The sequence below is a fragment of the Pongo pygmaeus genome, chromosome 9 (genome assembly GCF_028885625.2).
Source record: "Pongo pygmaeus isolate AG05252 chromosome 9, NHGRI_mPonPyg2-v2.0_pri, whole genome shotgun sequence".
Lineage (NCBI taxonomy): Eukaryota > Metazoa > Chordata > Mammalia > Primates > Hominidae > Pongo > Pongo pygmaeus.
The window spans coordinates 32,338,164-32,362,269 of NC_072382.2; the positions used below are offsets into that span (position 1 = coordinate 32,338,164).

Below are 24,106 nucleotides of genomic sequence, written 5' to 3' on the forward strand. Positions count from 1 at the left end.
AAAAAAAAAGAAAAAGAAAAAGAAAAAAACACCTGAAATAAAACAGCTAATAAATCAACAAACCAACTATTAATATATAGTTGCCCTTTGACTTATGATGGAGTGACACTCTGATGAACCCATCATAAGTTTAAAACATCATAAGTCAAAGTGCATTTAATACACTTAACATACTGAACATAACAGGTTAGCCCTAGCGTAGCCTACCATAAATGTGCTCAAAACATTTACATTAGCCTACAGTTGGGCAAAATCATCTGGCTACACAGTATACTGCAGAGCAGCGGCTGTTTGCCCTGATGATCACATGGCTAACTTGGAGCTGTGGTTGGCCGCTACTGCCCAGCATTGCAAGGAAATACTGCACTGCTTTCTACTGAATGTGTATCACTTTTACACCATCATAAAGTCAAAAAATTGTAAGTTGAACCATCTTTTCAAGTACACATGGAACATCCACCAAGACAGGCCATATTATAAATATAAAATAAATCTCGATAAATTTGAGAAGATTGTTTTAAAATGAAGTGTGTCTCAAAGTGTATTCTCTAAACACAGTGGAGTTAAACTAGAAATCATGAAAGGTAACTGAAGAGTCTTCCAATATTTTGAAATTAAATTCACACTTATAAACAACTCATGGATCAAAGAAATCACAAGGGACATTAGAAGATTAGGTACCTTCTATACAGGCAATTCAATTATTTCTATTTGGATTTGTAATTTTTAAAAATAACATGAGTATCTTATTTCTTAGAGATTCATAATAGAAAGTATGAATGAGATAATAAAATATTCCTATAACTTCACTGTAGTTTTTCCATTCTGTTCCTTGGACCTCTAAAAAAAGCATGATAGATTTTAAATTGTATCTAATTCCTTTCTCGTCCTTCACTCTATTTTGGAATTTCATTACAATCACTTCAAGATAATACAAAGCAAATGAAAGTGCGGCTGATTTCATTTTTACAAATATCATTAAGAAATTAAACACTTTATGTTAGCAAAGTACTTGGTCAAGTAGAATAAATGCTCTCTACATACTATAAGAATCTGAAAGGTTTACCTTCCTAATTTGAATAACTTTTTTTTTTTTTTTTTTGAGACAGGGTCTTCCTCTATTACCCAGGCTGGAGTGCACATAGCTCACTACAGCCTCAATCTCCCGGTCTCAAGTGATTCCCCAACCTCCGCCGCCTGAGTAGTTGGACTACAGGCACACGCTACCACATCCAGCTGATTTTAAAATTTTTTTGTAGAGATGAGGTCTCACTATGTTGCCCAGGCTGGTCTTTGAATGCCTGGGTGCAGGCAGTCCTCCCACCTCAGCCTTCCAAAGTGCTAGGATTACAGGTGTAAGCCACCACACCCAGCCTTGAATAACCTACTTTTAAAATACATATGATTGAATTATACATATTTTATAGTCCATATACATTATATAGTCAAAGAGTGGACTATACACTCAATATACATAGTATCCTGTCCAACTGCATGTCCTTAAAGAGTAGGTTATTCAAGTATGCAGTATATTAATCATTAATGGATATTTAAAAATCTGTTTCCCATGAAAGTTGTACTGTTTTCAACTCTTTTAAAATATCATATGGTATATAGTTCTCCACTAGGAGTACAGACTTATCTATTTATTTTGCTTTTTATTTTTTTAAGTGCTCATTCGATTTTAAATAAACTTGGCTATCCTACATTTCTTCTGATAGGAAGTAAATAACCTAAATAGGAAAGGCATAGAGAGGCAAAATGGAGTAATTTGAAAACAAAAAGGGGCTGTTATACTGCATGCATCTGAGAAGGGAAGAATGACTAGCTACATAGTTCTTCATAGTGAGATTATCAATTCCCTAGTTAAAAAGTAGAACATATCCACAAAAGGGAGCTAGTGTCAGCTACTATTTATTAGTATCACACTTAAGACATGAAACATGAGATTGTAGAGAATATATATGTTACTGAAGTTGTGGAACTGGTGGTAACTTTAAATTTAATTATAGTTCTAATGTTTATTTGGAAGTTAACGTACAAACAAATTTTGGTTTCTGATAGGAAATCTGTAAAACAAAGCATTTGGAGTGTTCTATCTTTATCACTTAGCTACTATTGAAACAGATTAGTAAAACTAATCTGTTTTAAATCTACTCTTAAAACACATAGTAGTTGTTCTTATTTTCTCTCTCACTTAAATCTGAAAAATAAAAATCCAGGTTCACACCTGTAATCCCAGCACTTTGGGAGGCCAAGGCGGGTGGACCTCCTGAAGTCAGGAGTTTGAGACCAGCCTAGCCAACATGGTGAAACCCCGTCTCTACTAAAAATGCAAAAATTAGGTGGGCGTGGTGGTGCACGTCTATAATCCCAGCTACTCAGGAAGCTGAGGCAGGAGAATCACTTGAACCTGGGAGGCAGAGGCTGCAGTGAGCCGAGACTGCACCACTGCACTCCAGCCTGGGTGACAGTGCAAGACTCTGTCTCAAAAAAAAAAAAAAAAAAAAGAAAAACAAGAAAAAGAAATAAAAATTCACTTAGAGAACACTACCACTGCATTGGGTTGTCCAGGAGTTGATACTGGTGGGATCACAGGCCGGGGATAAGATGGCCCAGCTGTGGCCTGTAGGGGCGAAGGTGCTGTGGGAGTGGCTGCAGGGGTTGGAGTTGGTCTGGACTCGGGAATCTTGCCCATCTGTTTCAATTGGACAAGTTTGAGAGCATCCCTGGAAATAAGAGCAAAGTAGATAACCATAATTAGCAATAAGGAATATAACAGAACTTTCAGAAAATGCAGGTGAGATGTGGAGAAAAGATACAGAAATATACAGATGTCAAGGTTATAATTAAAAACCAATAATTTGAGCTAGAAAATTAAATCCTGTCTCTCACCTGGTCTGCTGACCATTATTTGTCATGTTCTAATATTTGCATATTTTCAAAAGCCAAACAATTAAAATGTTATTAAAATTGGGCATAAGTAGTGATTTTTAAAAAGGAAATTAGTCTTTTTTCTGTGCAGTGGATGTTATTTGGTAGATGAACAATTAATTAAACCACTCTCATCCTTTATAGTCATGAAATAATATTCACATGGCATTCAAAAAGTGTCAAGTTTATTGTAAATATGGCTTTCACCAGGATACTTCCTACATCATTGTTCACTTATTGTTTATTCATTGTTTATTATGGTGCAAATCAGCTTATTTATGACCAGGAAATCAAACCATTTTTAATTTTGCTAATATGCCATCAGTACAATCTAATATAACAAATCTAACCTATGATATCTTTTAGAGTGAAAAATAACTAGTTACAGACTTGCCTTCATATTACTCTGTAAAACAAAGGTATTTTTGTCTTGTAAGAGGATATAATTAGATTACTAAATATGCTAAGCCCTCAACTCACTATGCTAAGTTACAGTGGTATTAGGCAATATATTTTCTTGAAATAATTTTTGGAACATTTTAATATCCAATAAGTATTTTGGAAAGTATTTTTTCCAATTTAAGAAAAAAAATTTGTTTTATATAATCTAAAAAGAACTTCAGGGTGACACAAAATCTAAGAAAAAATTATTTCTCAGTTAATATTTCGGTATTATTTTTCCAAAAAATTGATGACAGATAAAAGCGAGCACCTGTTGAGCATATTTGAGAAGACCCCTTTACTTATGGCAACATGGTAGGAAGAATTCTGAGATGGCCTCAATATTCCTGCCCCTGGTGTACACGCCCCATATAACCCCTCTTGACTGTATCTGGCCTGTGAATATGATGGATGTCACTCTCATTATTAGGGCCTATTATGTGACAAAATTAGTGGCATTTTATAGATTTATGAGGCTCCAAATCAGTTGCATTTGAGTTGACCAAAAGGCAAACTACCCTGGAGAGGGCAGATATATCAGGTAATCTCTTAAAAGAAATTAGGCCTTCCTGGAAGAAGAGACTTGAAGTAAAGAGATACAACTGCTGGCCCGGGAGAAGCAAACATGCATGTTGTGAACCGCCTATGGAGACCACGCACGGCAAGGCCCTGCACGTGGCCTCTGGGAGCTGTCAGTGGTTCTTGGCAGAGAGTTAGAAAGAAAACAAGGGCCACAGTCCTATAGTCCCAAGGAACTGCATTCTGTCAACAATGACATGAGCTTGGAAGAGGACCCTAAGCTTCACATGAGTCCCCAGCCTTGGCCAACACTTTGATTTCAGCCTTGTGAGACCATGAGTTCAGAACCTGGCCATGCTATGCCAGGACTTCTAACCTATTGAACTGTTAGAAAACAAACAGGTATTATTTTAAGCTGGTAAGTTTATTGTAACTTGTTATGCAATAATAGAATATCAACACAAGCAGGAACAGTCTAACTGGGGTGCAAAAATCTGTATCGTTAATGCCTGAATACATCTATTTAAAAAAAAAGGTTGCTGACACTAAATTGACACATTTTTAGCATAACTATTACTTATTAGCATATTTAGTAATATGTAATAGTTATGCTAAGTTATGCTAATAATAGTTATGCTAATAGTTAGCTAATATTAGTTATGCTAATATTACATATTTAGCATAACTATTACTGCTACTTTATTTTTTAAAAAGCAGTTTAGTTTTATCTCTGTAGTAATTAAGGTTCTTGGGTAGGTTAATCATAAAGAAGCAAGAAGAAAATTGCTTCTTCTTGCTCACAAAAACTTGTATTGCTGATTTTATTTCTTTTATTTTTTTAAAGAGTCTCACTCTGTCACCCAGGCTGGAGTGCAGTGGCGCGATCTCAGCTCACTGCAACCACCGCCTCCTGGGTTCAAGAGATTCTCATGCCTCAGCCTCTCTAGTCGCTGAGATTACAGGTGTGCACCACCACACCTGGCTAATTTTTAAATTTTTAGTAGAGATGGGGTTTTACCATGTTGGCCAGACTGGTCTCAAACTCCTGGCCTCAAGCGATTTGCCAGCCTTGGCCTCCCAAAGCACTGGGATTACAGGTGTGAGTCACTGCACCTGGCCTTTTCATGGCTGATTTTATACTTACATACCTATGAAATATAAATCTTAATTATTGTTTAGTAACAGCCAATGGTTTAGTTTTTTGTGAGGCAGAAAATGGTTTTAATGATTTCTGCACATTAAATAATCAGACTAAACTTGGAGCATTAGGTAGACATTAAAAGCTATAAAAATTAGGAGAAAAATATACCACACAAATTCATTCTGGCCACTGGCAGAAATAGGCAGATAGGCAGAGGATGCTCTGGAAGTTAACTCAGGTAGAACCTTCTCTACTGGGTTCCCTGAGACAGCAATTCATTTGGGTGTGACATGAATTCATTTTGGAAATATCACTAAAACACACTAGGCACTTGCCTGTCATACTTACCTAATTTTTGATGCTGTGTGATGAATACAAATATTACTACAACTATGATTTCAGACACAGATGTACCAAAGACATTGGGGCTGCAGGCAAAGAACCTAAATGTGTTCTGCTTCTAATTGTGGCCTTGACACTGCTTTCTTAAAACAGTCACATGTACAAGCAAAGTCAAGTCTATATGCTTTGGTACAACATGTATTCTGAGCAATGCTTGTTTTAAGGCAAAATTAAAATAGCAGCCCTGATACCTAAGATTTTCTTCACAAATACAGTGGGCTGGAGGCATTTCCTTCAGCATTTGGAACTGATTTTTCTACTCACACTTTTAGTGGACACGGTATGGAGGATGTCCTCACCGTGTCAAGAATGCGTGTGGGCTGGGCACAGTGGCTCACGTCTGCATTCCCAGCACTTTGAGAGGCTGAGGTGGGAGGATCACCTGAGGCCAACAGCTTGAGACCAGCCTGGGCAACCTAGTGAGAAACTGTCTCTACAAAACTGTTTTAAAAAGTTAGCCAGGCATGGTGGCATACCTGTAGTCCCAACTATTTGGGAGGATGAGGTGATAGGACCACTTCAGCCTAGGAGTTGAAAGCTGCAGTGAGCTATGAATACACCACAGCACCCCAACCTGGGTGACAGAGTGGGAGCCTCTCTCTTAAAGAAAAAAAAAAATTCAAAACATTAAAAAATAAAAAAGTGTGCTAAGATATTTTGGGGACAGCTATGCCAAAGCCTGCAATTTTTCAACCACAGCAGAAGATGACATTAGGCTAAAATTTTTTCCAAAGCTCACCTTAATGATAAACTTAAAATGCAGGCATTTTTAGCAGTATAGAAAAGCAAAAATCCTCAATAGTATATGTTTTCAGGATCCATTTTTCTCACGAAATCTTTTGTACTAGTTCTTATTTGGAAGACCAAAGGTTGATGCCTTTCTCGTGGAGAGTTAAGGAATAAAGGCAGGGAAGAGAAAGGTTAACTGGGTAGAAAAGATGGCAATAATACTAAAAGCCTAACTCTTTAATACTGCTTCCTTATGGTATTCAGGAGATAATACCATTTTGTTCTTAAGGAATGTTTCATTTATATTATAACTTTCAACTCAGGTTTAAAAAAAGATATTTGTGCATCATATATGCATTAAGCACACATGGAAAGAAAAGGAAGAAACCTGTATTTCTTTATTTTACTGCTGTCACACTACTGAACACCATATTACCAAATTTAAGAGGCTTTTCTTAGATCCTACCGTCCTTGACTTTTCCCACATTTCCCAGGTATCCTCCAACTCAAGGATTTTAACCTCTAGTTTCCCTACTGATGATCTCAATTACAACTATTACTTTATTATCTACCAAATCTACCTCTCTAATCCCAAACTATCTCCTGAGATACATCTTCATCTCATTGATCCCAATACCTACATGGCTTCTAAGTCCTGAGAATAAGCTTCAAACATTACTAACTCCACCAAAACAAATGCTTCCCAAATCCATTATTTCTATTTCTGGAGACAAAACTATCATCACCTAGACCAGATCCAAATTCATTCCCTTACTTGTTGCTACTCTGGCCTACACTCCACATTTAATCTGCAAAGGCTTCTGGACTCTATCCTTACCATGTTGTCTATATCAGGAATCTCCCTTTTAGTTCTTCTAACCACATTCAAGTATTCATTATCTCTTACCTGGATTACTTTAGGAGCCTATTAATTTATCTCCTTATCTCATCTTTTTCTGCTCCAGTTTATCTTACACAAATTTGCAGAACTGATCTCCCTAAGGTACAGTAATCATTATTTTACATTTCACCAAATCCTCGAAGATTAATGAATTAAATACAGACTCTTCCTCCTAATCCTCAGAATTATGAGCAAGGCAAATCTACTTTGTTATAGAAATAGTTGCTTTCTCCCATTTTTACAGAGAGTGCTACTAAGGCACAGACTGGTAGAGACTAACAAGATTAAGATACCAATAGTAGACACAAATCAGGATTGGTGTGGGGAAAAAACTGGGATTAACTGGCAACCAAGGTTCTTAATTTTAATTTTTTACAGCTAAGTGTAACTTTTAAGTCCTTTAACTAAAAATCCCACAGTCTGGGATTTTTGCCTGGATGTTGCCTTTCAGTCAGCTCTCAGGACAGCCGATTTCCAACTCATGCGGTGTGGCACGAACTTCACAGTATGTGTGTGATAGAACCACATACATTCAGTTAACAAATTAGTAAGAGTGTAATACAGATAAATGAGGATATCTAAGAATTAAATCTATATACTGCTTTCAATAAAATAAACACCCAACAGTAAGCCAATGCTTTCATGAAGAGTAAAATAACCCAGTGGAAAAAAGAAAACGTTGCCTGGACCAACACTGCCACTTATAATTTAATAACCATTGCTCTCTCTCGACTTATAAAAATTCTGGCCAATATTATTTTTTATTTCCTATCAATATTAGATAAACATGGAATGAGTACATTGCTTTAAAACATCAACTCAATTTGAAACATTTACTATTACTGCCAATAAAAATGTAGCACATAACACTACTGAAATCTTACATTAGTTCATAAGCCTATTTGATTAATCTTTGTCTACCCTACTAGACTAAGTTTCAACAGAACAGGGGCCATCTGTTTTGAAAGACACAAACATTTAAACTAATGGGAAGACCAGTGTTGCAGAACAGAAAGACCCATCATGATAAAGATGTCAGTTCTCACAAAGTTAATTTAAAATGTGATACAATCCCATAACAATACCCCTCACTCCTACCCATGGAGCTAGACGAACTGCTTAAAATTCATTTGGAAGAATAATAAAATAAGAATGAACTAAGAAAACTGATTTAAAAAAAGAGCAAAGCTATTGCTATCAGATTTTAAAGCATACAATAAAACATTTCTAATTACAAGTGTGGTACTAAAAAAGTATGGTACTAACTCATGGACAGATGGATCAGTGAAATAGAAAAGAAAATCTAAAAAGAGACCAAACTGTATACGGAAATTGCTTTTTTTCTTTTTTTTTTTTTTTAATTATACTTTAAGTTTTAGGGTACATGTGCACAATGTGCAGGTTAGTAACAGTACAAGTGAATAAAATTCAAAGGGATAATGAAAATAATTTTTTAAAAATATATTACCTTGTTTTAGAAATGTTAATGTTATTGCATGATTTCATATATTTAATACTGTATAAAGTTTCACTGTTCTGCACTCTAATTTTCTGCATTTATTACTTCTAAGGATCTTGCTTAGTTACCAAATTACAGCTGTTCTTCAGTAATGCTATAATTATTCAGAAAACAACTCTTGCATAGAATACAATTTATAATGATAAAAGCAATTAAAAGTACAAAAGAACAGTGTACCTCCTTTTAAATCTTAAGACTGAATAAGCTCTTTTTATTTTCTTTCAAAAAATCATGACCATAATAAATAATGGAATTGGTTATTACAAAAAGCAAACACATACTCTTTAGTGAATATCCCCCGAGGGCCAGTGGCTGTGCCCTGGCTAGCATCCAGTGAGTGTTTTTCCAGAATATTGCGGGCAGCTGGACTTAAACGGAACCTAAGAAAAAAATATGAAGGTTAATAGAACCAATTAACACTTACATTTGATTCAAATACATCTAAATGTCAACAGTTTCGCAAATAATTAAAAAAAAAAATCTTATAATACAGCTAAAATGACTCCCACAGATGGTCACAGTCAAATAATCTGTACCAATTTGGTTTATTTTATTCTTTAAACACTTCCGTAAAAATTTAGTTACTATTTCTAAATATGATTTTAATAAGAATAAATATTCATTAGGGGAAAGAGCTGCTATTTCAACTAATTACTTTCACATCGGTGCTCATCACAAATATCAATTGTTTCTTCATATATTTTGTTCTATTGTTTCTTCATATATTTTGTATTGTGGCAAATCATACCTAAAATTTATCATTTTAAGCATATTTAGGTGTACAATTGAGTGGCATTTAGTACAATCACACTATTGTGCAACCATCACCACCATCCATCTCCAGAAATGTTCATCTTCCCAAATTGAAACTCTGTATCTATTAAACAGTAACTCTCCATTCCTCCCTCCTCCCAACCACTCGTAACCATTCTCTTTGTCTCTGTCAATTTGACTACTCTAGGTAACTCACATAAGTAGAATCATACAGTTATTTGTCTTTTTGTGACTGGCTTATTTTACTCAGCATAATATTCTCAAGGTTTATCCATGCAGCATTTATCAGAATTTCCTTCCTAAAAATCTGAATCACATTTCACAGAATTTTGGACTTACGAGTTGTTTCTACCATTTTGCTACTGTGGATAATGTTGCTATGAACATAGATGTACAAATATCTGTTTCCAGTCTTTGCTTTCAGTTATTTTGCATATATATCTGGAAGTGGACCTACTAGATGATATGGTAATTTTAATTTTCTAAGAAACTGCCATACTGTTTTCCACAGTAGCTGCAGCATTTTACACTTCCACTAGGCAACAACAAGGGTTCCAAATTATCCATGTCCTTGCCAACACTTGTTATATTCTGGATCTGGTTTGGTTTCTGTTTGTTTGTTTTGATACTAGCCATCCTGAAGGGTATGAAGGGGTGTCTCATTGTGGTTTTGATTTTCATTTCCCTAATGGTTAGTGACAGTGAACATCTTTTTCATGTGCCTGCTGGCCATCTATGTATCTTCTTGGGAGAAATGCTATTAAAGTTCTTCGCCTGTTTTTTAATTGGGTTGTTTTGCTGAGGTTGACTTGTATATATACACAATTATATATATTTATTATATATATAGGATACCTCAGATTACATGACTAACAGTATATCTCTTGTAAGCAAAGTAGTAAACAAATGACTACACAGTCAGATAAAGAAAATAAGCCTGACTAGTACAGATTAAAACAGGCTGGATCTAGAAATTAAAGCTAAGAGACAGAAACAACTGTGGAACTTGCTGCATTTCAGGGAAGTATTAAATAACTCTTGATATGGGCCCAGTGTTATTAAATCTTTAGATTTTTCAAGAGAATCTGAAATTTTACATTTTTATATAGGATTAGTAACCACCCAACCAAAAAAAAATTTTTTTTTCATTCACTGTGTGCCCAACAGTATGCAGAGCTCACAGGTCAGTAGGTTTTTAACCTACACAGTGGGGCCTCAGATTCATGCGCGTCTCTGATGATGACTGATCTTAATTAGGGTATATACTATTATTATCTTTGCAAGGGCAGAAGACCATTAGTTAGAAAGCATCAGTGAGACTGCCTTCCAATTTTTAGGGTAAATGAAAGAGGAGACAGTAAATGGGAGTCAAGGCAACAGAGTCAGAAACACTTTGCACTGGGGATTTAAAATCAGTACTTCAAAAAAAAGGCCAGGCGCGGTGGCTCACGCCTGTAATCCCAGCACTTTGGGAGGCCAAGGCAGGTGGATCATGAAGTCAGGAGTTCGAGACCAGCCTGGCCAACATGGAGAAACCCCATCTCTACCAAAAATACAAAAAAATTAGCCAGGCATGATGGCACATGCCTGTAATCCCAGCTACTCAGGAGGCTGAGGCAGGAGAATCGCTTGAACCCAGGAGACTGAGGTTGCGGTAAGCCAAGATTGTACCATTGCACTCCAGCCTGGGCAATGAGAACAAAACTCCGTCACCCACCTCCGCATGCCCCGCCCTAAAAAAAGCACTGTGGATTCTTTTCTGACAATGATAAACTAAAGGAAAAAATGCTTAAGAATGAAGAGGTCTACTTTATGAAGATCTTTTTCTCATAAAGAAAAAGTAATGCTGTATAATTATATAGAATACTAAATAAATGAAATGTTAGAATTTACAGAGTTCTTCTATTAAAGCAATGTGAAACTAAAGTGAAATGATGTGTATTAAGTTATCTGTCTTGTTACAGAACAGACAAAATTGAGCTCTAGTCTGTGCCGGAAAGTCATAATGCAGACTAGTTTGAAAACGAATGCATGTTAAAACATGAATTCTATTTTATATCAGATAGACATTCGAGCTTGGAATTCCTGTAACAGTAATTAGAACTCCATAAATGGGAACAGAGTATCAAGTTTGGTATATTGAATTCCATTTTAGACTTCTAAAACCTAATTCAACCTCAACATGGACACATACTGTTTGGTTTTCCATTGGGCAAGCAGGGCTTTTAGAGTACCTGGAACATAGCAGATATTCAATAACTATTTATTTACTGAATGAACAATGATGGTTAAAGAAAAACACACACTCTAAGGTCTGAGTGTGCTGAGAACAGCAACTTCCTATGTGATGTACAATAATCTGTGAATATGATAATGATTACAATTCCATAAGAACTGCCATAACTATTTTTTTTACATCATCCTTTGAATAAATAATATACTCACCGTAGTGTCCCGGGTATGTGTTCCTTCTTGACAGGGATGGAAATCTGTGGTTCTGGTGAGGGGCGAAGCTCTGAAGGTTTTGAAACTGGTGGAGGAGGACCTACGTCTTTGGGAATTTCAACATGTTTCCAATCTTCTCCTTCTTCTACTATCAAACCAATTAGTGAACCTAGCCGTATATTTTTACTTCCTTCTTCAACCTATATTTAAAAAAGAAGTAACTGTAGAGAAGTAAAACCCCATGACTGCATTAAGTAGTTTGTTCTTTTGTTGGGTAATTCTCCCCTTAAGATATCTTAATTTGAGCTACAATCTGCTTCCAAGACAGTTTGCCTCTGCCTTCCACCTGTCACCTTCTCCACTTTCTCCCACTTATGCCTTCCTTCACCATTCTCCTCTTCCCACTTGCTAATGCTACCTTCTGAAATAAAGGATAAACCTAGAATGTATCCTCTTTCTGAGAGCCTTCAAATAAACATATAAGATCCATCACTATCATCTTCTTTTTGATGTCAATACAAATCCAAATAGGAGCCTGTGGCTACATATCTTAACCATTTGTCTTTCCCAGACAGTTTCTATGCAATGGCTTCAGAATTCCAAAAGCTCAGAAGGGATTAACTCCCCCAACTTAGTCCAATCTACTAAAATTTACCTAATGCAAGAATCTTTTCAGTAAACTTAGTCTGAAAAGATGAACATTCTAATGTATAGATAGAACTGGTTAACTATTCTGGTTAATGTTAAATATAGTCTACTTCTTTATATTTAATTATTTCCCTGTATATCTATTTACAAAACCTGAAAAATAAAATAAAACCTCATAGGTTTTTTTATAAGTATATCAGAAACACAGTCGTGTCTCAGTTAATAAAGCATTTTTTTCACAGACAATGCCAATTAAACACTTAAATAAAATCAAAGACAATGTTTTTAAAAGTTAAGTATACTTTAAGCATTTCAGCAGCACTAATTTATAAAGAAAGGGCTAATTCTAATTTACTTACTAAAAAGAAGTCCCTAGAAAACCTTCAGATAACAATATTTTATAAGTTCAGTACTGGAAGAAAATGTCATTCCCTTAAAATCTTCTATTATTCCCTTTCAATTACTCTAAATAAGGTTCATTAGCTATATTTAATGAACAATAAAATGATAGGCTGCAAGACGTCCACTAATACAGTAATGATAAGGAAAAGCATAACTTCTAGAATGAGTTTGACATTTCAGAGTAACATTAATTTCAATGCTTACTGGTATGTTCACTATCGTTAATAAGGCATAAGTTATAAGGGGTTAGGAAGCTAAGTTTACTAACTACTAATGAGGAAGAAAAGCAGCAATGCTTTCATGAAGCAAAATACATATATATATATGAAATTAGTATAGAAAGCTGAATAGGAATGTTTAATTAATTACAAGCTATGGAAGAATACCAAGAAAGCCAAGAAAAATTTAGTTGCTTAGTTGTTTGCCACATACTAAAAAATTTTGCTTCTGCAGAGTTCATTTTCTTTACTATGTCAAAAAGATGAGTTAAGCTTATTATTAGACCAATATTTTTCTTCTAAAAGTGTTTAATTACCTGCTTGTGAATTGCTAACTCAAAAATCAAAGTAGAATGCCTAATTTTCTTTAAAAATGTATACAAAAAAGCACTATTAAGTGACATGAAGTCCACTTGATGTTAATTCCTTTCAAAACTGAATCAGGAATAGGATCAATATCCAAGTACAAAGAACATCATTCAAATGTAAAGCATTAAAAACAGTTTTGCTTTAAAAATATCAATAGATTTCTAAAATCTGAGTCAGACAACCGTACTACATCTGAAAGTGATACCTCACCTTCTGTTTCATTTACTGTAAATCATATAAATGATTCCATATATACTCTACCAACATAACACTGACACCTTCACAAGTAAGCAATAAACAGCATTTATCATTATCATCATTTCAATTTTTACTATTATCTAAATATCAAATAAAATTTATTTTTAACTATTCACATTTTTTTCTATTTAAAAAAGTGACACCACGAAGCATGAAACCCAAATAAAATGGACAAGGACAAGTGATATACTACCATACAACTTGAATATATAACAGAAGATAAAATACAGTTGATTATAATTCCATTTAAAGTCATTAAAATCTCTATATGAATTTAAGATAATTTCTTCAACCTTTTCTGTTCCTTTGGTGCAGAGATCTTTCAGAGGTGTGCTAATTTCCTGTAAGCATTTGCTTACATTGTAGTAGGCAAATACTCAAAACTGGTGTAGACTTAGTACAGATAAGTAAATAATACTCTTTGCAAAACTGTTTAGAGGCCAAGCAGGCCTCTGTTACTGTTCCCTTTCCTCTCTGAGCTACCTCCATGGATACACTCTGCCCTACCAAAGCATCTGGAGCTAAGGACACCTCAAATGCCAGAGTTTTCTTATGCACTCAGCTTACTTGACCAAAGCCCTCTCTTACTCTTGTGCCAATGATTTCTTAATATTAAATGCAGGGTTTTTACACATAGCTCTATCAACTTAGAGCTCATTGATACTGAAATATTGAATGTTGAGTCTATCATTTCAAATATTAGCCTTCCCTCCCAGTTGTGTACAGACTTCCTGAGTTTCAACGCTGGCTCCACCACTTACTAGTTATGTGACCTTAGTAAAGTTTCCTTATCTCACCATGCTTGTTTTCTGAGCTGTAAGATGCAAATAACAGTAGCTATTTCACATTGTTGTTATGACGAATAAATGAGTTATATGTAAGGCCCTTAGAATAGTGTCTGATAGCTAGTAACTTGTTTTCATTTTCATTGTTAAAGGCATTATTATTGTTGTTGTTATTGCTGTGGTGTTTTCCTTCAAATTATGGATTTTTTAAAACAATACATTCAACATGGATCAAGATTAGACTACCGGGGACTGTCCCCTTGGTATAGGTTAGAAATTCATGCCTAAAGGCTTAGCATGTGACTGGCAGCATTAAAGGGCAAACCAACATATACGAAAATGGGTAGTAAGGTCTGTGACAAACTATTTCTTCATAATTCTCAGACAGAGGCCGAATTCTATCCCTCAAGCCCAGGTCAATAGTGTGAGGCTTCTGTACCAGAGACATTCTCACATCTTAACCAATCAATCACCTGCAAATGTGCTACAAACAGCTCGCCTAATCTCATCTATGCACATAGGGATATGAGATGCAAAACATTTACAGCAGTACGTCCAACAGAGAAATTGAGGGGGTTCATTCCATTAAAGGTGCAAGTAAATATTGTCTGTTTTAATTCTGATATTAAAATCAGTATATTAAGTAATTATTTAAGTACTTTTATTCTTTAAAATAGAGCAGTTTGAAAGCTACCGAGTGACTACTGACAGAGCATGTGCAGCAGTTAGTGGAGATGACCTGAGTCGCATGACTGACTTATCTGGTTCATCACTATGATTTTCCATCATGGTGTGAACCATTATACAATTTTGAACTGTTTTTATTCTTCAATGTATACTGTTTATCTTATATGAACAATGAACTTTGGTTTATAAGGAAGTACATAAGAAATACTGAAAATGAAAACAAATCAATGATAAGCTAAAATACAGAGGGGAAGAAGAAACATTCATTAAGCCCTTGAGTAACAGTTGTCTGGCTTTCAAGTGCCAGGCACTGTTCTAGCACAGCATTAACTCATTTAATCCTAACAACCTTCTGAGGTAAATATTATCATTATTCCCATTTATAGATGAGAAAATTAAGGCACAAAGAGGCTATGTAACTTGCTCAAGATCACAAGATGAGTATGTAGCAGAGGCAGGATTTAAATGTAGTCTGACATCAGAGATGGTGTCCAATATAATCACTACCAAATCAATAATTTATCAAATCTGTAAATTATATCCAACTGATCAAAATTATCATGCAGCACCTCAAGATGGTGCCAGTATTTTAAAAAAACAAGTTTAAAAGGTATAAAGTGGATGTAACAATTTAGCTTTTGATTCATGGGGAACATAAACTATCTTTCCTCACAATGTGTCATAACTATTTCAATATGAAAGAATTAGAGTTGAGAATATCTTTCATTTAATGGAATCTGCTCTGAGCTCTGAGAGGTTATTTTCTCAATTAAAAATATCATGGTCTAGACAGAAGAATCATTTGAAGGCTCTACAACTTTAAATTTCAACCATAAACTTTCAAACCATTAAAAGGCAACTTTGAATGGGACTGTGGGCAACTTAATGAAAAAATAAGGGTGGGGAAGGGGAATCTAATGAATACAGTAATATTTAAAAATGTATTCTTTAGAAAAGCACCAATGACAGTATTTGAGTGAGATAAAGTGAAGAAACCAACTGAAGAAAGTGAATAGTACCAAGAATAATTATTCTGTTATTTTTAGTATTCAGATGATCAATTAAAAAAACGTTTTTTTTTTAAATTTGCTTTAATATCCATGGATGTTATTTTTTAGAAAAAATTCTACTTTTGAAAATTGTTTTGAATAATGGTCTATCAATAAAAATCTATCAATAAATATATTGCTAGTCAATAAATACACTGCAAACATCACATAAATGTAAATAATTTTAACATCTTACATCCTTTTCATCCTCACAAATATCCTAATTGGTGTACCAAATTATATAGCAACCCCAAATAAACTAGAAGCCAAATTAGAGAACCTCTAATAAACCCTCCAAATATGTCATCCTAAGATTCTACTTTATTAATTTATCATTCAAAACAGCTGCTGTTCAATTTGCTAAATACTAACTTTAAGAATAAGCTGATGAACTGATCTTTCAAGTGTATAATAACTGAAGTATTTTTGTATGAAAATTTACTAGTTTTGACAGGGCATGGTGGCTCACGCCTGTAATCCCAGCACTTTGGGAGGCCAAGGCGGGCAGATTACTTGAGTCGGGAGTTCAAGACCAGCCTGACCAACATGGAGAAACCCGTCTCCACTAAAAATACAAAATTAGCCGAGTGTGGTGGCACAGGCCTGTAATCTCAGCTACTTGGGAGGCTGAGGCACGAGAATCACTTGAACCCAGGAGGCGGAGGTTGTGGTGAGCCAAGATCGCGTCCAGCCTGGACAACAAGAGCGAAACTCCGTCTCAAACAAAAACAAAAACAAAAACAAAAGAAAAAAAGATTTACTAGTTTGTCCCTGATAAAATTGCAACATCTTGTTGTGAACAGACTCCCAAATATTATCCAAAAAGCATGTGGAATAATAATGAAGCCACAAAGGCCTAAAAGACAGTCTTTTCTTTGGCAAGAAAATAGCTGTGCCACCAAAGCCACTATCAACTATATGCACTCCCACTCCCAATCTTTTTCAGAGCATAGGGGCCAGATGAATTGGCACTGCTGACCCACTGACATGGTTAGCAATTTGAAACGTATTACTAAGCAGCTAAGTGGAAAAATGCTATCAATTCTGGAAGATTTCCACAGCCAAACAATCCAGAATTGGGGCCAAGAACAGTTTGCCAAAAGCACACATAATAAAATGTAGCTGGGTTTATTACATGGTAATTCAAGCAATCTGTTTCAATATGCTGCATAAATTAGTCAAGAAAACTATTTTTGGTATGAATATTTATATTTTCCTAGTTACAAATGTACAGAAATTTTAGCCTTTGATTCATATTCCTACAAGGAAGTTAACTGTATTATCAACATGTTTCAACCTGGAATGTTATATCTAGTATCTAATATGAGAGATGACAAGTAAAGGAGTTTGACATATTAGAAGTTAAAAATACAACATAAGTGGCTAAAAAAAAAAAAAAAGGAAAAGAAGATTTTCTAGAAAGAAAAACAAAAAATTGTCTCTAGATTTGCAGGTAGAATATAGCATTCTGAAGTGTAGTCTTTGAATAGAATATACAAAGGAAGGTGTTATATCTATGCTCAAAGCAGAGGTAAGCTGGTGGCTCAGAACTAAAAACACATCCACGAGGGACTGCTAATAGACATGCAGCTCATCTGTACAAATCAAACTCCAGAAGCACAAATGGATACTTATTATCCAGTTGCAACCAACCAATACAAATTATTAGGCAAACATACAGACTGACTTGGGGACTAATGGTCACCAAGAGCTGAGGAAACAATTGTAATAATGGGAAAAGTAACATTTATCGAGCAATTGGGTAAGAGGGTACTCTCTCAATCTTCCCTACTGTCCTATGAGGTAGGTATTATTATCATCTCTACTTTAACATGAAGAAAAAGGCCCAGGGGTTGAAGAATTTGCTAATCATTACATAACTAATAACTGGCAGAACCTTTTAGATATAATATGAATCAGTCAGCGGGGTGATTCCAGAGTCCACAGTCTTAGATGCTCCACCATACTACCTAGTAAAGGTTCTAGAAGTTAAGAAACAAACATGCTGGTTGGCTCAATCAGGGAATATACCACACAATGCTAAATAGTCATGCTTCTACCATATGTAGCTCTATGCATTTTATTTCACTTACTTTTCACGTAAGCTCTAATATTCCATTATAAAAATAACACACATTACAGAAAATTTAGAAAATACAGAAAAATAGGCTATTAGACCTTAACTCTAAAACATTTTAAACACTTGAACTAAAAATGCATTATGCAGTAGACAATACACATTAAAAATAAGGAGGCAAAAATAAAAGGTAATTTTACTACAATGAACTTTCCACTCAAGAAATCTTCATCCTGTTGAAGACAATTAAAATAAAAACTTACCACGATTTTGGCCAAGATTCCATCATCACTTGCATCTAAGGTAACCACAGCTTTGTCAGTCTCAATTTCACATAATGCATCTCCAGCACTCACCGCTTCACCTACAAAACAAGACTGGGTTTGTTTTGTTTTTTAAAATATAAATATTACTATGTATATATGTACGTATGAATAAAACATAAATAAATATAAAAATATTCTGTAGCTATTTCTGGGTTGTGGAAATACAAGTAATTCTCATTATGTGCGGGTGTTTGTGTGTGTGTGTATGTGTATGCTTTGCCGTAATTTCCAAAAGCTCTATAATGGACATAAATTATACTTGTGATAATAAAAAAGCTATTACAAAGATTACTGAACATGTAAAAATGAAATCAACCTTAAAGACAACAGCAACAAATGTGTATTCACCTCTGAACAAACCAATTCCAGACTCCATATCCCCCTTACTTTTGCAAACATTTTGACTATATTCCCTGAAGAAAAGTTTTACAATTAACAGTACTTCTGGGCTCACATCTTAGGGCAAGTTCAAAAAACCTGTTGGCAGCACACAGTAGAAATGAATAAAGCATATAAAGCATAAAAAGAGAAAATCAAAGACACAACTGAAGTCAAATACAGATCACTTCTCTGCAACAGAAAATATCTAGAAACTCAAAAATATGGAGGAAGACCAGAAATTCCAGGCTTACTAGCTTCTGGATCTAGGAGCAGGTTTAGAGTAAACAGGGGGAAAGAGGTACAACAGTTTCCTTTGGGGATTAAAGGGAACCAAAAGTAGTTTGTTGGATATAGGGGACTCAAATCAGATTCACTATTTGAAGCTAGGGCTAAGTCAGGGTTCTTCTACTCATAACGTGAGGCTGATAAAATGCACAATCAAAACCTGTTGACTGAGACTATGATTTTAATCAGCAACCATGGGTCTAGGAAGGTGGGGACCAGAATACTGCCTCAATACCAGGAACAAAGTCAAGCTATCCTCTCGCTCCAGGGCTGTATCTGCCAATATCCTCAATATCAATTGCAAAATTCCTTGGATGGTGGCAAGGGTCGAGGGGGGACTGCATAGGAGGGAAGACATTAAAACATAAACTTTCCACCACTTAAAAGTAAATTGCAAAAGAAAGTTTTGAGACACATGAAGAAATCAAATGCTAAGAAAGCAAGCCACAAAATCAATAATTGTAACAAAAATTCTTTTCAGAAGCAATTTATTTAGTGCAATCTGTAAAAGATTGTAAAATAAGTACTTGAGGACATCCAAAAACACAAATGAAAGTAAAAGAGCCATCACAAGAACAAGAAATTAAAAAAATATATAGTATCAGGTAGAAATAAAAAAAGAATTAGAAATCTTAAAAATGAAAAATTAAGTAATTGAAATAAAAAGAAACAGAATATATTCTAGACAGGGAATAGTGAAGGTATGAATTAGTAAATTGAAAGGTAGCACTAATGAACTACCCAGAATTTCATACAGGCAGACAAAAAGATACAAACATTAAAAACAAAAACAAAACAAAACAAAAAAACAGAAAAGAACAGTTAAGTGACAACGACTGAGGCTGCAATGTTTGCTAATGGAGTTCTGAGGGAAGATACTGAGGCACTGGTGGAGAAACAATACCTGAAGAAATAGTGGCTGAGAATTTCCCAGAACTGGAGATATATACTCTCATCATCAAAGAGTTCTGAATGAGTTTAGGATAGGTGTACTGACTAGCAGGGGGCATATGGATCTGTGTAACTTGCCAAGAATGTTCTAAATCTTGATCTAGGTGGTGGTAACATGGGTATACATGTATATAAAATTTAATTGAGCCTAAAGTTTATGCAAGTTATACCTTGATAAAAAATTAAACAGAAAAAACAGTATTAGACTATATAAACATGAATCCATATTAGATACAATGTAAAGAAACAGCATACTATCAAAGATAAAAACATAATCTTTTAAAAATCTATCAAAGGGGAAAAAAAACATTATCTCAATAGAAAGACTGAGAGTACACTTCTCAGCAGCTGCAATAGAGGTCAGAAAACAATGAAGTAGTATCTTCAAAAAACTGAGGAAAAATAACTGTCTAGAATTTTGTATGCTGCTAAATCATCATTTGAGAATGAAAGAGAAGTATTCTTTAGACATATAAAGGCTAGGAAATTTTACCACCTCTTAAATATCTCTTTAAAAAGCTCTTACAAGATGCAGTTCATTAAGAAGAAAAGTGGAAGCAGATGGAACCCATGGGATATAAAAAACAAGTTATTGTGAAAATGACTGAAATGTTAACTACTAGTATTTTTAAAGTAATGTTTGAGGGTTTAAAAACTGTAAAACTCAAACTCTAAAAAATAATAAGATAGGTAAGGAAATGTTTAGATGGTAAAGCATGCTAACAACTTTGATATATTCAGCTGGTGCAAAAATAATTTTATTTTTACCACATTACTTTCAAAAATCCCAATTACTTTTGCATCAACTTATAATAGGAGAAAAATACTGAATAACACTAAATTTTATTGGCAAAATTTAATTTAAAATTTAAAAACAGAAATATAATCTACAGCATTAGAAAAACAGAGGAAAAATAAAAAATAAGGTGATTATTTAACTGAGGGCAGGCACATGGAAAGAAAAGGCAGAGGATAAAAACAAAAATGCACAAAAAATGGTAGAAATAAGTCCCCATGTATGCGTAATCACAATAAATATAAATGGATTAAAATCACCCATTAAAAGTAGAGATTATCAAAATGGATATGAAAATAAAATCTAGGTAAATGTAGCTTACAAGAGATAGCCCTAACACAAAAACAGAATAAAAAACAAGGGGATAAAAAATATGTAACATATAAATACACCTCCTCACACACCAAAAATAGCTGGAATAGCAATATTAACAGGCAAGCATCATAAGAGAATATGAAAGAAAATCTGAAACACTAAATTAACAAATATGCTCTGAATGTTCACAGTACAGAAAGTACTTCATTGTGTACCAAGATGTTCAAATTGATAGTTATATCTTCAGGTTAAATAGTTCAGAGACACTAATATAAGTTATTTTAAAAAAATAAATTGATATGTTAGATGATATTTATTTACCACCTAAAAGGTCCTTTGTCTAACTCCAAAGAGATGTCCCTAGTCAACAAACATTTATTAAAAATATATTGGGGTGGCCAGGGGTGGTGGCTCACACCTGTAATCCCATCACTTTGGGAGGCCGAGGTGGGTGGATCACCTGAGGCCAGGGGTTCGAGACCAGCCTGGCCAACATTGTGAAACCCCGTCCCTACTAAAAATACAAAAATTAGCCAGGAGAGGTGGCGGGCACCTGTGGTCCCAGTTACTCAGGAGGTTGAGGCAGAAGAATCACTTGAACCTGGGAGAAGGGGGTTGCAGTGAGTCGAGATCATGCCATTGCACTCCAGCCTGGGCAACAAGAGCAAAAACTCTGTCTGAAAAAAAAAAAAAAAACATATATATATATATATATATATATATATATATATATATGTATATACACACACACACGCGTATTTGTATTATATATTTATATATTATATATAAAATATATGTGTATTTGTATTACATATATTTATATATTATATATAAAATATATATACATATGTAGGCACTGAGGATATAGCAGTGGACAGTAATAACAGCAAAGATTTAAGATTCCTGACCTCAAGAAGCTTGCTTAATATCCATTGACAAGTAAAGTGGAAAATACAGCAGGATAAGGTGAGGTTAGGATGCTCTGGGAATGTTCAGGAGGGGCATCTAATTCAGTTTTTGTAAGGTGAGAAAAGGCTTCCTAGAATACAATGACCACCTAATCTGAGCCTGAAGAGGTGAGGAGGAGACAATCTGTAAACAGGCAGTGATCCAGGTAGAAGGTAATATACTTATAGCCCTGGAGGCAGAGAGAACAGGAAACTTCAGAGAAACTGGCAAATAGTATGCGAGAGAAGTCACAAGAGATTAGGCTGGTTAAGATATGCAGGAAGAGACCAAAAATGACCTTTGTATGTCATAGAGAAAGCTACAGTGTCAGACTATATCATCTTACATACTTCTTTAAATGTTTTAGTGGTTAAAACAGATTGTACTGCAAAAGGAAAAAAAAGCACACCCTCAAAGGTTTCTGCTATAATCATGGGAGAAACTATAGAACTAGTAAACCCAGCAATTAAATACCTCTTAGACGCCTAGAAAACAGACTCTAGCCACAGAAAAACAAAATGATGCTATATCATCATTTGTGTTCATCGGTATTCAAATTCCAACCACACTTTAAGAACTACAGATTTGACTTCAGCTATATAACTTTCCCTGAGTAACTTGACCTACATAATTTTGTTCATATTCCAGATTCCTATAGTAGGTCTAATTTATTTAAAAATCACAAATTGCATATAAAATGTTATATTACTGCTAATTACTTTATTAAATTGTTGATTTCCTCTATTTACTAGACTATGAGCTTCTTCACAATACGGACAGGACACTTAAATGTTTTATATTCCCATCCCCATTCCTCAGGTTTCATGGCCAATGCACCATACCCAATGAATTTTAGATTAAAATGCTTTACAAAAAAACATGATAACTTCACGAATCCTTATTTCCTCACAAGGTATACATCAAATTATCCTTTACATTTCTTTTGGTTCTAACATTTGATTTGCAGCATGCTTCTGATATTTAAAAAGATAGGCTTTTTTTCTTTTTTAAAAAACTATACCTATATCTATTCACATAACACAGACATATGTTAGCTAGGTGAGAATGCCAAGGGAGAGGGGAGAAGAGAAAAGCAGGAGAGAGAGGGAAAAAAGGAGAGGACAAAAGAGAGGGAGGTGGGGAAAAGAAACAGAAAACTTTACCAATAAATCACAGGAAAGTTTTAAAAACATAGTAATATTAAATACGGAAGCATTACCCCTAACTCATCACAAAACCAAAGTTCTATCTTTCAATAATCAAACATCATGTAAATGCCAAAAGAAAACTCTGAGACCAAATAAGGAGCCATGAATATTCCAAATCTACTGAGTTTCAGCTGTGATCAAAAATTTAGTGCTATAACTTGGAAAGACTCCTTGGCAGAGTAGTTACAAGGAACCTCTCCTAATTCAAATATGAGTTTGATTCCAAGCTCTGACAGTTACTAGTGATCTTGACCAAGTTACTTAATCTTTCTGACTCTCAGGAAAATTTTAAATGTATAGATACATATTTTTTAAGTCATGGGGCTGGAAGTGTTAATGCTTCACATACATCTTTATGTAACACTTTACAACATCTCTAGGTAAAAAATAAAATGTTAGCTATACAACCATTTAGAATCAAGACACATTTATTCCATATTCTGTCATGTCTACCCGAATCAAGATACGGTTTTTTTCCATATTCTGTCATTTCTACCAGAATCAAGACACATTTATTCCATATTCTGTCATTTCTACCAGATCATTCAACAAACATTAGTGTATAAGGCACTGTACTAAGCACTGGGTATGAAAACAA

The 24,106-nt window shown here is 34.7% G+C and overlaps 1 protein-coding gene across 2 annotated transcripts in view; it reads right to left on the reverse strand.

Moving 5' to 3' along the window:
• The window catches only part of PDHX (pyruvate dehydrogenase complex component X), a 76,809-nt gene that overhangs the window by 26,582 nt on the left and 26,121 nt on the right, over window positions 1-24,106 (reverse strand). For both annotated transcript variants that reach the window (XM_054438598.2, XM_063671006.1), the window contains exons 3-6: window positions 18,562-18,662; window positions 11,806-12,005; window positions 8,868-8,966; window positions 2,555-2,729 (exon numbers count right to left, since the gene is read on the reverse strand). In XM_054438598.2, coding sequence (XP_054294573.1) covers window positions 2,555-2,729; window positions 8,868-8,966; window positions 11,806-12,005; window positions 18,562-18,662 — 575 coding nt within the window. The remainder of the gene's footprint in view (window positions 1-2,554; window positions 2,730-8,867; window positions 8,967-11,805; window positions 12,006-18,561; window positions 18,663-24,106) is intronic.